We start from the raw sequence: 15,995 nt of genomic DNA, 5'->3' as shown, positions 1-15,995 counted from the left end.
TTGCAAGTTGTTAAACTTTGTAGCAAGTAATCAGGCAGCTCTAATAGATCTCACCAATGATTTGATGTCAGGGAAGCAAGTGTCCATGACTTTTTGAGTGGCAGAGAAGCCAACTTATTAACATTTAGAACAAGAAAAAGGCATGGATCCACTGTTAATAGATCCCAAGATCCAACTTGCCCACCATAGTGATATTAAGTCAATCCAGTGTATGCACATGCTATTAAACCAAGACCTCCAAAAGCCCAATGCCTCAAGAAACTATAATACCAAGCCTGTAGAGAAAACTAATAAACACTAACTACAGTGAGAAAGCCAACCTGTGTTGTCGGGTAACTAAGCAATAAGACATTTAATGTAATTAGAGTTAATGACGGCAATTAACCCGTTGGTTGTCGACAGTTGACGCCGAGTAACTGACCGGTCACCTTTATATATTAGCGAGTCCTTGGTCATGGAGACAGAGTTAGTATGGTCATTGTCATTGTACTGACATTATTATGAATCAATGAAGATCTGAGTTTCTTTTTTAGTACACTATATCCTGCGGCAGGTTTTCGCAAAGTAACTCCTCTCGACTCCGTGGGTGGCCGTCAGCCTCATCGTCCCCTTCGGAGCGTTCCTCCTCCCTTTGCTTATACCTTCGTCGCCTTTCCGCTTGCTGTTCAAAGATCAAGGCACGTCGGGCTACTGCACGCTTATCTATATACTCTTGCTTATTTTTGTCTTTATTCAATGTATTGGGCATTAATTCTCGTACGACTTTATATATAACAACGACATATAAAAAGTAAAACACTTTTATTCATTCATCCTGTGGGATACAAGTCTATGTCAACAATATGACATAATTATTACAACGAGTATTCTTTATTCCGCCCCGTATGGCTCAAGGTTCAAGTGTCTCGTTGCATGCCATCCTGTTGCGCTTCCCAACGACGGTTGTTTTCTTCATACTGTAGGAGGGTCTGTTGGCGTCGTTCTTTGCAAGCAATTTCCTCCAGGGGAGCCCGCTGTGCGAGTGAAGCCTGTGCGAGCAATCGGGGGAGGTGGTTCATCAACTGATTCACCACAGGGCTAACTTCCAGTGCAGTCCACACGGCACTTGTTGGAACTTCCGCCTCCATGGCCTCTCTTCGGACGTAGGTTTCGATGGCCACCTGAAGCAGGATTGAAAATTCCCTCGTTGTAGTATCTTCTCCGTCGTAGAGCTCTGTTCGTCCGTCGTCCGCCTCAGGGTTAATCTCGCTTGCGGGTAGGCCCATCGTGTCCGTACGCCATCCGCTCCTTTTCCCGAGTCTGTCTAGGCAACGATGCCAAATGTTTTGCCAATAAAGTGTAATTCAATGCATGACAGAAATAATAGACATGACAGAATACAACATGACAGAATATGAAGAAACTTAGATCTTCATTGATTCATAATAATGTCAGTACAATGACAATGACCATACTAACTCTGTCTCCATGACCAAGGACTCACTAATATATAAAAGTGACCAGTCAGTTACCCGGTGTCAACTGTCGACAACCGACGGGTTAACTGCCATCATTAACTCTAATTACATTAAATGTCTTATTGCTTAATTACCCGACAACATCCTGCTAGATGTTTCCCCTGATATGACGCATTAGAACAGGAACCACTATATCTGGAGAGCTTAATTGAGGCAAGTGCCCTTCTGTGGGTAAAATCTCCACAATTGACCTGCCTCCCAAATTCTCTTGTATATATTCTGAAACCACAACAGGTACTGCCAAATCTTTGTTGCTCTGCAGAATATGACAGGGTACTGTAACATGAGGCAGAACGTCTCTCATATCACACTGGAAAATGGTTTTTGCCACACTTAAGGCAATGTCAGGTCTAATATTAAATAGTGTTCGACTGAATTCTTGGACAGCCATCGAGTCCATATCTGCTCCAACAGCTAATGGTGCAAAACCTGAAACCCAAGCCTTAAAGTTTGATTGCATTGCGCCAAACAGTTGGTTCAAATCTTCTTGTTCAAATCCTCCAAAATAATCTACATCGTTAAGATATCTGCATGGTAAACATAAACTATAATTAGAATGTTGTTGTTTATTTCATGCTTTCATAATTGACCAAATAACAAAATCTAACAAATATACTAATATAGGCAATGATGAAACGTATGATCTGAATATACTAAAGATAGTTAAATAGTTAAATGCTCTCAATATCCATAAGCATGAACAGTTCCAATTAGCTCAACAAAGTGTTCATATCCAACTACTTTTAGCCTGCAAGCCTCAAGAACTAGTGAGCGGACTGCAAAACCACTCCATCCCAAATGATCTGCACATGTTGTGAAGGCTTCTAAATGCCAGTGGACAATATAACTGAAATATCTGACTATTGAAAGTACAAAACAATCAAACTTCAAAATGATCGGGATGCACAATTTCCTGATAAATTTTGAAGCTTTGAAACATATTATAAGCTTAAAAGAAGTGTAAATCAAAATAAATCGGTTGATTTACAACTGTTTGTAAATAATCATAGCATTCTGAACTCTATAGGGTCCAGCCATAATAAATGAAGGATTTAAAAAATTCCGAGAATTGAAGTTATTACATATTAATTAAATTAAAATAGAAGTGATGTTCAATTTCACAAAGCAAGCTGTCATTGATTTTTCTTAAAATTAAAGGGAAATGATTCTGTCCAGAAATCACAGATTTTGACAGTTTCATAAAGTAGATTCAATTTTGACAATAGACAATTTGTTTTCTTTCAACATATCTTGCCATTTTATTCTGCTAATTGCTATGTATGATGCAACAGTTTGCAAATAAATATCAAATCAGGAAATCTATTAGGATGCACACTAAATTGATGGAAAAATACAGATGTTCAACAAGAAGAGACATCACAAATAAGTGTATATATTGCGTAGAAAACCCATGAGCTAGGGCAGGCCACATCAAGTAAACTTGAAAACTTTTTGAATGCATGAAACATCTTGAGCAGTTAGAGAATGCATGCATGAAGCGATAAAATTCCAGTAAGTTCAAATGCACAAAACTTTATCTAGGATCTATAAGCGTTAAGTGTAAGTAAGCTGCATCAAGTAGAACTCAAAGACTTTTAAAGCTTTAAAGGGGAAAATATAATTGCATTGAAAGTCTATTAAATGAAAACAGAAGATTCCTAGAAGCCAAAACATTACTGATAATCACATGCATGCACTGGGAAACCTGAATCTGAACGCAATCTGAGTTAAGAAAATGAAAGCATTCTTGAGTACCATGTCATTCTTCAACTCTATGAGAGTTGAAGTACCTCCTATATGCCGTAGTTGTCATCCCAAACAAATGTGATAAATAAAATGCTTCCTAACAGATGTGTAGAACCCTGAAAAAAGAAAATTAAAAAGGTATATGAATGTCAATGAACTCTAGAGCAAACATCTTTGATGTGCTTAGAGAAGGATCTGTTAAGTGTCTGAGTGGACAAAGTATTCTGATATGCAGTTAACCATTACTCGTCCTGAATTATAATGTGATAAATCAAATGGGAAAATAATTGATTGTAATAAAGAATGCACAATATAAATGAATGCAAAACAATGAGTTGGTTATTATGACGGTCAAATACAATGCCAAAAAAAGAAGATTTTGTTTTTCTTGGTTGGTAGGAAAAAATAAAATGTATTGAATGTCACTTGACAGCGTGGATCAGGTATAGCCATAATAGCATTCCGTTTACACTGCATTGGCACAACATAGGAAAAGTGTAAATGGAATTCAACTACCTGGGTATAAAACATGAAAAAATCAGTAAACTAATTGTTAAAAAGAGAAAAGAAAAATGATAGGTTTGTAAAAATAGAATTTAATAACTGCCTTTTTAAAATCTCAGGAATTCCTCGAGTTAGAAATTATTGAAAAAGTTGCAAATTATTTCCAAGTTTTGCAAAAAGAAACAGATCTTTTCTGAGGTCAATATCTCAGTTCGACTACAGTGTTGTTCTGAAATTTGAAATGACATAAAAAATCTGGCAGGTTGCAATTGATCATGAATTTTTCACTAATAATGTTACCATGGATATAACCATAGTCAAACTCAAGAACCTAACTTGCTTATTCACTCAATACTGATGGTAGAAATATCTTTAAACTACTTTTCTATTGAATATATTGAACTTTCAAACATTAAAAAGGAATGCAATCACCCAAAGAGTGCTTAATGTCTTCCATAAGAGGTATAAATAGGGCTTTGAGGATTGTTTTTGGGCTACTTGTTATGTGATGATACAAACCTACAGAAGGCATATTATTTCAATGAGTGCTCTGGAAATTGCAGCAAACAGCCACCCTCCAAAGTTTGGATGGTTAAAAACTTGAATGTATAAGTGAATTGCAAACAAAATGAAGGGGATCTACCTCTCAAAAATAGTAGCAGAAAAAGCAGATTGAAAAAGTAATAAACCCTTTTATGGCCTTCATCTTTTATATACTAGATTCTTTCCATTAGCTTAGTCAGCATCAACCAGACTTCAAAAGCAGGGATTTCAGAACACATTTTGACAACAAGATATATATTTCTTGAGAATGATGAATTATGAATTCTCAATCCCATGCACAATGAACAGCATTAGTGATGTATAACAATCAACTTAATGATGAATATTTCCCACTTCCTGTCAGTTTTAATCATTAAGACATTTTAGGAAAAAAAATGTTGTGCCTACCGTACATGTAAGATGTGGTTGCTCTATGTAATTAATTGGGGTTTACCTATTCTAGAGTGGGGTTTTTGTTTATTACAAGGGTTGGTTGCTGAGGAAACCAAGTTTTTGGGGGACTGGGCTCAAGAAGACATTGTAAGAGAATTTGTGATGTAATTGAGGCCAGAAACTAAAGTGCATTTCAAATTTGTAATGATTTCTATTTTACTGTTGATGTTTTAAATTTTATACTCTTTTTTGAGCTCCAGCTAGAGATTTCTCTGCAGATCAGAGTATTTTGCATCAGTTTTGGTATCATAGGAACATATAAAGTCCATTTGAACAGGGAAAGGAGCTGGACATAGACAGAATACCTAAGTTACCGGTACTTCAGGTTTTGCCCCCGAATCCGGATACGATACGTATCGGATTCGGATTCGCCTCGGAATCCCTGTGGATTCGGACAGGGTACTGATTTTTGCCTCCTGAAACGCATCCGTTTTTGGAGTCCCGATTCCAGACGCATCCGGTGTAGACGTGGCGATTCCATAAGGTTTTTTTGACGAATCCGCATCGGACACAAATTTCGAGGGTTTTTTTACGGGTCGAATCATGTCTTTTCACGTTTTAAACCTAAAGCAAAGCTAAAATTAAAAAACGCGAAATCATTATTCCACGCGAAACAGTGAGAGGAAAATCGAAAAATGCAGGTTTGAGAGGAGGCGCGACGACAGAGGTGAGAGGAGGCGCTAGGGCAGGAGGCGCAACGGAGGCGCGACGGCACAGAGGCTTCGACGGAGGCGCTAGGGCAAGAGGCGCAACGGAGGCGCGACGACGGCACAGAGGCGCGACGCCACAAAGGCACGACGGAGGCACGAGGACGGCACAGAGAGGCGAGACGGGAGGTGCCAGGCAGGAGGGCGACGGCCGACAACCAGCGCAGGTTTTAAATTTTAAATTTTTTTTAAGTTTGTTAAAATAATGATCATAGTTTGTTAAAAAATTAAATTTTATTATAGTTTTTAAAAAAAATTATTAGTTTGTAAAATTTTATTATAGTTTTTAAAAAAATTTATTAGTTTGTAAAATTTTATTATAGTTTATTTAATAATTTATATAAAATTTAAAAATTAAATTTAATAATTTATTTAAAATGAAAGTAATTAAATTTTAATTTTTAATTACACAAATTATTATAGACTATAGTTTGTTTAATAGTTTATTAAACAAATTATAGTCTATAATAATTTGTGTAATTAAAAATTAAAATTTAATTACTTTCATTTTAAATAAATTATTAAATTTAATTTTATATATTTAACATTTAGAATCTATTGTTTACTATTAATTTATTAAATATTAATAATTATTTTTTAATTTGTTGTAGAAATCATAATGGCAACGACTACTAGCTCTACTCCTCAACGGACTTTCAAAACTGACCCAAATTCACCTTTATGGAAATATGTCAAAATAATAGACCAAGTAAAAGGTGGTGGAACATTTTTATGGATATGCAACTTCTGTAGTACGAAAAAAACTAGCTCCTACAGTCGTGTCAAAGCCCATTTTTGTGCCATTCCCCAACAAGGAATCAAACCATGTCTAGGAAAGAATGGAAATGGGATGTCACCTCAAGAAATAGCAGGATATATTAGAGAGCAAGAGGAAGCAGATGCAAGAGTTGGTCGTGCCTCAAACCATCCTTTGTTGACAGGAAGAGGAAGTAAATCAAAGAGGCCCCCTACTTCTCCATCTTATAGCGATTTTCCTGATATCGTGGTAGAGAGCCACCCATTCTTGGACCCAATTAGTGAAGAACCTGTTATTGTGAAGAGAAGCAAGGGACCATTAGAGAGAGCATTTAAGAATGATGCTAGAGAGATTGCAGATCAATCCGTTGGAAGATGTCTATATGCAAACGGTTTGTCATTTAATGTGGTACGATCACCATATTGGCAGGATATGTTGAAAAAGGTAAATGAGGCTCCACAAGGGTACACAGGGCCAGGTTATGAGAAGGTGCGTAGCACCTTACTAGCAAAGGAGGTAAAAAACATAGACAATGCATTGGCTCCCATTAGAAATTCATGGAAACAAACAGGGGTGTCCATCATTTCAGATGGATGGAAGGATACCAAAAATCGGCCATTAATTAATGTAATTGCAGTGTGCCCTAAAGGGGCAATGTTTCTGAAAGCTGTGGATTGTGAGGGACAGATGAAGGATGCACAATTTATTGCTAACATCCTTATACAATGCATTCAGGATGTGGGACCTCAAAATGTTGTCCAAGTAATAACGGACAATGCAAAGAATTGTAGAGCTGCAGGTATGTTGATTGAGACACGGTTTGAACACATATTTTGGACACCTTGTGCTGTCCACTCTCTCAACCTCATGCTACAAAAGATAGGCAGGAAAATAGATTGGATCAAACAAATTTATGTTGAGGCTGAAGAGATCCAAATGTTCATCACAAACCATAACATGTCACAGGCCATTTTCAGATCATTTTCACAGTTGGAGTTGCTAAAGGTAATTGAAACACTTCAATTTTTAAAATCTACATTTCACTTTGATGGTTACTTAATTTTTTTTTTTTTATCATGTCTTCTTTGTATTCTAATTTTTATTTTTAATTTTTGAATAGGTTGCCGAGACCCGATTTGCATCCAACACAATCGTCTTGAGGCGACTTGTGAAGGTGCGACAGCCACTTGCTAGCATGGTAATTAGTCAAAGTTGGTCCCTATGGAGGCAATCCAATACTGAAAGGGCAGCAAATGTAAAGCGCATGATCCTAGATGACACTTGGTGGGATCGAGTGGAATATCTTTTGAGTTTCACTGAGCCCATCATGAGTATGATCCGTTATACTGACATGGATCACCCATGTTTGGGAGAGGTATATGATGGCATTGACTCGATGATTGAGAAAATGAAAGCCATCATCAATGCAAAAGAGCAAGATCCCGAAGAAACTTTCTTCAAAGAGGTTCAATCAATTTGTGTTGAGCGGTGGAACAAAATGACCACCCCACTACATCTTCTTGCATTTGCATTGACTCCCAAATTTTATAGTGATGAAATGCTTGCTAAGCCATCAAGGGTACCACCATATAGAGATTCAGAAGTCAGTGAAGGGTGTAGGACAGCACTTACTAAACTCTTCCCAGATTCTGAAATGGAGGATTTAATGACAAGTGAGTTTGCTGATTTTGTAGCCTCCAATGGTCAAAGTGTTTCCGCTCTCCGTGACAAGTATAAAAAGGATTCTCATGCTTGGTGGTACCTCAATGGCCATACATCACCAAACCTTCAAACTCTTGCAATCAAAGTTTTATCGCAAGTAAGTTTCATAATTTTTATTGCTCTCTAAATTTAGATTTTTTACTATTTTATAATTGTCACCCTCTCACTTTGTGTCAATTATTCAATAGGTTGCTAGTTCCTCTTCATCTGAGCGAAATTGGAGCACATACTCCTTTATCCACTCAGTGAAACGCAACCGACTGGCAGCAAGTAAGGCAGAAGAGCTCGTTTATGTGCATTCAAACTTGCGCCTTCTTACTCATAAACAAAATGAGTATAAGGATGGGAGCACAAAGTTTTGGGATGTAGATCCAGAGCGAACTGATTTGGATTTTTCAGATGCCACACAATCTTTACTTTCTGGGGAGTCTGATAGCCAATGTGCTGCTAGTGCAAGTGGCAGTGAGGCTGCATGTGGTTCCAGTACTCTACCTACATCATCTAATGTCAATGATGATGTTGATCTTGATCTTCCTAGTGACCCATATGATGCTATTGCTGATTATTAGTTGTGTCATTTTATTGTTGAACGGTTGAGCCAGTGAACAATGAATTCGATATCTATCATAACATTCAAAGTTTGTAATTTTGTTATAGACTTATAGTTATATCAATATGAATCATATATGATAGTTCCAAGTTTTGTTTAGCATATGGATGATATGTGGGATTCTAAATTTAATTTTTGTTTCTACTTATTAGAGTGTATATATGTATATATTTATGATTTTTACCTTTTTTTGTACGGACGTACCCATACGTACCCAGGCCCCCCCTAAAAAAATGCCGTACCAGCGTACCGTACCCACGTACCCGTACCCGTACCCGTACCCGTACCGGCAACTTAGCAGAATACTAGAGATGGATTGGTTAAGAGATTAGAAGCAATTGAAGCCCAATTCTAGCAGGACGAATCTGAAGATGAACAGAGAATGAGGAAATCCTGGCTGGAGAAAATGAAGCGGTAGATCCTGTGGAAAGGTTGATCAAAGCTATTTCAGAAAAGGGGACCAATGTTGATGCTGAGGTTTCAAATTTCACAGATGATCTGTTTCCTGATTTGTTCAATGATTGGCAACAAGAATTTGAAGGGTATTTTGAAATGAAAAACATGAATGTAGAGAACCTATGGAGGATAAAGTCTGTAGTGACAAAGATGAAGTCTCACGCTGTTGATATCCAGAATTGCCAAAAAAGAGAGAGTAAAGATAAAACCAGATAGTGGCCCAAGATGTTGAATCAATTGAGATCCAAATTCTTAGACCTACAAATTATCAAACGTAATTATTCAAAAAGTTTCAAACTTTTAGTCAAAAGGAGTTATTTGTATTAGAATATTCAGAAGAGTTTGTGAGGTTGCAAACATGGGCAAATTTGCAAGAAGATGATGAGTAGGTACTGCTAGATACCTCAATGGGCTACGGTTCCGATTCTAGAATGAGCAGGGTCTAATCAAAATAAATGTAATATCCCTTGCCAATTCTGATATAAATTTCAGACTTCTTGACCCTTGAAAAATTTCGTCAAACACTTGGCATAGGACTGATATAATACTTCAGACTTATTTTAGGGGTGTATTAACTTCAATTGGCAAAGATATTATAGCTTGCAAGCTACTAGATCCACAAGACAATCTCCTAGAGTGAACATGCAATTGTTTTTGTATTTTCCTGATGCAAATACATGAATTTAATGCAACAATAGCACTCCTACAGCAGACTGATATTATCACAAACAGTTAGCAAGCATCTAGAAAAAATGAAGTAACAACATAAGAATTATATGCAACCTTATTCCTCCTTATTATTCAATACCATGGACTGATTAAAGCAGTCTAAACAATGACCAATACTCTTGGCTTCAAGTGAATATGACTCAGAATTTCTGAGTACTAATGGCAGCCATAACTCATGAATACAATCTGAAAATTCAATGGAAACTAAATGCCAAGAACCTGAAATGAACTGCCTTGGAGTGCCGATGAAGAAGTAAGCAATATCAAAACTCTTTATGCTCCCTTAATGCCAAATCGAACTACTTCATGATTCGGCCTTGCTGCTGCACATGGAATGTCTGATCTTTGACAATGATCAGCACTAAGCCTTCAACCTCCCTCCCAAAAGGATCGCCTTCTCCTAATAAGGATAGCGCCACCATATGGTGATGAGAATCGATGCCAAAAGATGTAGTATGAGCAAAATTGAAGGAACAACAGCTGACTGGTTCGATTTTTATTTAAACTGATAGTGCTCTAATTCCTCCTCAAAATCGCTTACAATCACCTCAAGATAAATCGCCCTTGGCTCCTTTCTATATCGCTGTTCCCAAACTGATGCATCAATAATGATAGATGAACAAAATCATGGGAAAGAGGAGGTAAGGTACGATCTGCTTCAGACTAATATACTAGCTGCAACATTCACTCAGTTCTCCTCCAAAATGCATCCAATAGAATTGCCCCCTCAGTTATGCAGATCGAAGGGAGGTATCGTTCCCTAAGACCAAATCTGCGGACAACACTTGGCTTCACAACCACAATACAAGAGAAGATAACAAACAATTGATGCTCAACCATGAATTACCCTCTTCTATTTATTCTTTTCATAACCCATCATAAGATTCCTTCTAGAAGATTCGGGTAGGTACACTTTATTATTATTTTATTACACATCTTATTTTAATTATACTTTTAAAATATTATTTCATTATTATTAAAGTGCACACTTCTCATGATATATTTCGCCATAAAACCAAATAGAAATAAAATGTGAAGCCACAAATTTCCGCCAAGTCGACCCCCTAATCAGCTCCTTGGCCTACGAGGGTCAAATTATAGGCCAACTCGTGAATGCCCACGTGCTAAGGAGAAGGGGACATTACAATAAACACCATTGATGAAGCATATCTATATGCTCTGAGAGATGAGGAGAAACTAAATCAGGGTGTGGATAAATTGTCAAGCATGAAAGGTGACCACACTTCTTTTAGACAAAAAGGAAGTTCCTCAAAACTTGCCGAGAATGAGGAGCCTAAGGAAGACGAAAAATGTGAAATTGAACTCTGGAGTAAGAGGAGGCAGACGCAGCAGAAGAGGACAAGCTTTTGGAGGTCAAAACTATTTGGATGTTTCATATGAAATGAAGCCCATAATGCCATAGACTGCCCTCAAAACCCCAAACAGGCAATGGTAGACTAAGAAGAAGAACCTCCAACACAAGAAGTTGAAGCAGAGATTAGAAACAAAGTGTGCACTATAACTGTAGATGGTAAACAAATTGTAGCTTGCCGTATTCCAAAATCAAATCCTTATAAGGTTGCTTGGTTGAAAAAGGATCATGGCGTCCTTATGAATAGATCTTATCTTGTTGCTTTCAAAATAGGTCCTTATGAAGATGAAGTGCAATGTGATGTGTTGATGATACTTGTCATTTGTTGTTGGAAAGGCCTTGGCAATATTACCAGAAAGTAATCCATCATGGTAGAGAGAACACTTACAAAGTACAATATGAAGGGAAGAGATATCTCCAAAAACCAAGGAAAGAAGAAGGGGCATTTAAAATGTCAACTTTGTGTTACAAGTGTGGTTGTCGTTGCACCAAAAGATCGATCTATTAATGCCCGATACAACCACTAGACTTATAGAATCCACAAGAAGCGGTTAAGCCATGTCACAAACCCAAGCGCTGCACTGCACTGCACTGCACAAGGAGACCAAGGGCGCACACCTTGCAACAATCGCCCCCAGTGCAAGCGAGGGGTTTGAACCTGTGACCAAGCTCTGATACCACTTGTTACAAGTGTGGTTGCCGTTGCACCAAAAGATCGACCTATTAATGCCAGATACAACCACTAGACTTATAGAATCCATAGGAGGCGGTTAAGCCATGTCGCAAACCTGAGCGTTGCACTGCATAGCACAAGGAGACCAAGGGCGCACACCTTGCAACACTTTACCTCTCCTAGAAGAAGTCAAGCTTGAGGTTGAGAAGAATAACAAAACTCTACATAAGCCAAGAAGTGAGCTAGAGGAATGTTTGGGAGGCAAAAGGGAAAATGATTTGAAGAGTGGGGTATGACACACGATGCAAGAGAAGCAGAGCTACAGCAGCAAGATTCAAAGAATGAGGTCAAAAGTGCACCACAAGAGATGGATGATGAAGATTCAGTTGACTGTGACCTTCATTCAATTGAACTCAACAGAAACATTGGAAAAAAATACTAAAGCCTACAAATGGGGTTATGCTACTTCTGAGAGATTAGAAGGAAAGGACCGTAGATCAGATAAGAGAACAAACTTGAATGAATAATCAAAACGTTGGCAATCCAATGACCAAAGGATCCAGATCAAAGCCCAGATGGTATGTGCTACATGGCATGGGCAAGAAGAACAAATATTGGATGGATCATAGGATTAAAGACAGCGATTCTCTTGATAGAGAGAGAGTAACAGAAGAAATTGAGTGAGATTTTACAAATAATACTCATTGGATTGGGAGGAATATTGAGTCATGGGAAGAGGGGCAAGATCATAGAAAATCCTCAAAGAATGCTACCGAGTCTGGTCAAAAGTGACAGCCTAACTCGGTTTAAGTGCAATGGTGCAGAGCATGGTTAGTAAAAGGCAAGGAGGTTCAGGTCTGTTGGTGATGGCAGCAGAGATCATTTCGTCAGTTCTACATTAGTTTCTGCACATGGCTTTGCCAGCCCAACCTGATAGTGGAATCATCACTGGCTTCCTCCTGACCCTGGAAGTGCAAGGAGTGGAAGATCTGATGGTGGTTCAGATTGGACCAAGGGATCACAAGAGAAAATCTTGAAGGCAAAACTACCGGCAGCTTGTTGGGAAGGGCAGCACTCAGATGCAGATAGCGACAAAAGTCAATACGACGTTTACAAAATCAAATTCCTCCAAACTAGGAGGTTAAGAACTTTTAAAAGATGGAATGATGATGTATAATGGTCGACTTAATGCTGAATATTTCCTGGTTCCTGTCAGTTATAATCATCTAGATATTTTAGGAAATTTTTTGCAGTTACTGCTGTTTGTGGAAGATGTGACTGCTGTGTACAATTTATTGGGTTTTGCACATTTTAGAGTGGGGATTTTGTTTATTAGAAGGTGGTTTGCTGGAAAAAGAGATCTTTTGGGGGCCTGGGCTGGGTGAGACATTGTAAGAGAATTTATGCTGTCAACGAGTTCAGAAATAAAAGTGGTTTTCCAATTTGAAATGAATTCTATTTGCATTGTAAAGAGGATCCTGGATCTTTTTTAATTTTCTGCTTGCTGTTTTGAGCTCCAGCTAGAGTTTTGTTTGCAGATCCGAGTTTTCTGCATCAGTCAGTCACTAAATTTCTAATCAGTAGGTAAGAGTCTCAAAATTGAAATAAGATATCTCTACAAGGAAAAATAAAATTTGACATTGTATGTGCAGAAATTCCTGTGGAGGGTACCAAAGATTCCCTTAATAAGGATTCAAAATACATCCGTCTTAGAACACATATATTGACTAAATACCCATACAAGCCCAGATCTGATACTCTTGCACAATACGCCAACCTCCAAAGTAATGTGCCGACTCCCTTCATTGATCCATTCCAACCCATTTTTGACATGAACGACAGTTGATAGAATGTTTATTTTTATTTTTTCACTATCATTGTTTAGGTACAGTACAGATACAATCTATTGATAAACTCCCCGATCTTTTGTTGCAGTTTGGTCAGTGTACTGTTCATTCTTTAAATACTGCCAAATGCAAACATTGATGCTGATCACCTACTTCTCCCACTTGAATGTAGATTTGCGTATTGACAAAAAAATATACTAAAAGAACAAAATCCATTTGACATTTTATTCCATATATTATTTCCCATCATTTTTCTGTTCATGGCTTTTTATTTTCCTCTGTACATGGTATGCTCCGGAACATAAATGCTGGAAATTGATTGTATAGTCCAGGTGAAAACATAGTCGATAAGATCTAACACGCTCAATAGATTACAATAAAAAATATATAAAAAGTGCTCAAAAGACATCAAGGAACTGAATTGGACATCTCAAACAAAGGTACCACAATCCAAGTAAGGTTCTGTTTCTCCCTGCTTGTGAAATTATGATAGATTGTATCTAACAAACTGCTTTCTTTCACTCAAGACTTTGTTATACAGATCAAATAAAAATTCTCTATTATATGTGTTCTCTTTACCCTTTTTAATTAAAAAACTAGTCATCTACCACAAGGATTCCTCTGCTCCAGAATAATCAATCATATTCTATCCAGAACCAAGGGTAATGATAAATGTAAAAGAACCCAACATACTTTAAACTCCTAATATAGAAACAAAAGTTAAACAGACAAAAGGATGACTAAAACCTCCCGAAGATCAATCACAGAAGCAGAAAACCTAATATAAGCTCCAAGGTTAACTCGAGAAGAGAAAAGAAACCATTAAAATAATAGAACTACCTGGGAGACGTTGAGATCATTATCATCTTGGAAAAGAGATGAGGCTTTTCAATGGACACAAGGCAGCCAATCAATCCAGACACAGAATGCCCTACATAAATGCAGGACACAACCTGTAACTCCTCAAGGATGGCCAGAATATCATAAGCATACCCATTGAGTGTAGAATACCTATCAAAGTCAAAATACTCTGGACTGGTAGTTCCTGCTCCCATGTTGTCAAAAATAATAAGCCTGTAATTCTGTACCAAATGGGGAATTATATGCTTCCAAACAGATTGGTCTGTACCAAATCCATGAGCAAGTATAATCACCTCCTCCCCTGAACCCAACACATGAACATTGTGAGCTTCCAGTAAGTACATGTTGTCTTTCTTTCCCTACAAAGAAGCTCGCACCAACAAATGGGTGTACCCAAAATGGTGCAAATTATGGGTGACCTGAGAGGTATAAGTATGGCTCATAAGATATCAAGAATCAAGCTTTGCAATCAAGTAGCCGGATCGGATGGTAATCGAGCAAAATATCTGTTTTTCATTTGCAAAGTTGAATCTTATCTTAATACAAGCTGAATTGACCGGATATTTCGCATCATTGGGTCCAATTACTGAGTTAGGTGTGTGTAAAAGTTAAATTAACAGCTTAATTTAATCAGTCACTGTTATTTAAATTAACAGCTTAATTTAATCAGTCACTATTATGTGCTAATGATCTGACATATAGCGGGTCCATACTTTTGTCTTGTCTTTAAGAATGATAGAAATATTGAGGCAAGCAGTTCTGCGTAGGTATTTAGACATTTTTTAATAGCAGTTAAACTTTTAGGACTCTATCACAGGGAGCTTTTAGATAGGCAGTTTAAGTTTTTATAGAATTATTTTTACAATATATATTTAATTTATTATTTAAAATTTAAATATTAAAAAAATAATTTTAAATTGATTATTATTGTAAAATATGTATTCTATAAATAAAATTTATAATCAAATTTGGATCTTATGTATGATCTATTCAATCAAGAGATGTTGAGAATTTAAAAAAATGAAAGACTATTTTCTATACATTTTAATGATAGTAGTATGGACTGTAGAAATCTGATAACATTAGAAATGGAATTTTTTTTTTTCAAATTGAACTATCTTTAATCTATTCTATATGTGAAAAGAATTCTTTGTGAAGCAATAGCTGGTAAAATTATAAAAGATACAAGACCAATTTAATATGAACCAAAAAAGTTTCTTGGTGCTAACTGATCAGGGACGTGGATATCCCATGCTTTCATGACTTGATGATTGACTTAGACGTCCTTGTCCTGAACAAAGTTTTCTGCCTACTTTCTTACCGCATTTGGACATTCTTAATAAATTATCAGGAAACGGCCTTCGAATAGTCCAATCCAGGACTCGGGTTCGCAGACTTTTGCAGGACAGATATTTCCTTTTCACTGGTTATCCTATCCCACCATTGAGAGAACGTAAACTGGCTCTCAAAAATAATGCCCAAATCCTTATCAAGCACG

The 15,995-nt window shown here is 37.2% G+C and overlaps 2 protein-coding genes and 1 long non-coding RNA gene across 3 annotated transcripts; 1 reads left to right on the top strand and 2 right to left on the bottom strand.

The window, feature by feature from the left end:
- Positions 1 to 1,394: 1,394 nt before the first annotated feature.
- On the bottom strand, positions 1,395 to 15,018 carry LOC131052330 (probable esterase KAI2). The gene is made up of 2 exons (XM_057986965.2): positions 14,477 to 15,018; positions 1,395 to 2,044 (listed from the first exon to the last, which is right to left on the bottom strand). Exons 1-2 carry the CDS (start codon positions 14,839 to 14,841, stop codon positions 1,606 to 1,608), a joined length of 804 nt encoding a protein of 267 aa, XP_057842948.2. The 5' UTR covers positions 14,842 to 15,018; the 3' UTR covers positions 1,395 to 1,605.
- Positions 3,581 to 9,957, bottom strand: LOC131873656 (uncharacterized). The gene is made up of 2 exons (XR_009371582.1): positions 8,866 to 9,957; positions 3,581 to 5,068 (listed from the first exon to the last, which is right to left on the bottom strand). It is a non-coding gene; the product is annotated as an uncharacterized LOC131873656 (long non-coding RNA).
- LOC131042925 (uncharacterized) lies at positions 6,051 to 8,803 on the top strand. The gene is made up of 3 exons (XM_059216710.1): positions 6,051 to 7,232; positions 7,348 to 8,046; positions 8,138 to 8,803. The coding sequence occupies exons 1-3, from the start codon at positions 6,090 to 6,092 to the stop codon at positions 8,516 to 8,518; spliced, it is 2,223 nt and encodes a 740-aa protein (XP_059072693.1). The 5' UTR covers positions 6,051 to 6,089; the 3' UTR covers positions 8,519 to 8,803.
- Positions 15,019 to 15,995: the final 977 nt, after the last annotated feature.

Source organism: Cryptomeria japonica, chromosome 2, assembly GCF_030272615.1.
Source record: "Cryptomeria japonica chromosome 2, Sugi_1.0, whole genome shotgun sequence".
In the NCBI taxonomy this organism is placed as follows: domain Eukaryota; kingdom Viridiplantae; phylum Streptophyta; class Pinopsida; order Cupressales; family Cupressaceae; genus Cryptomeria; species Cryptomeria japonica.
This window is presented reverse-complemented; position numbering and strand designations above follow the sequence as displayed.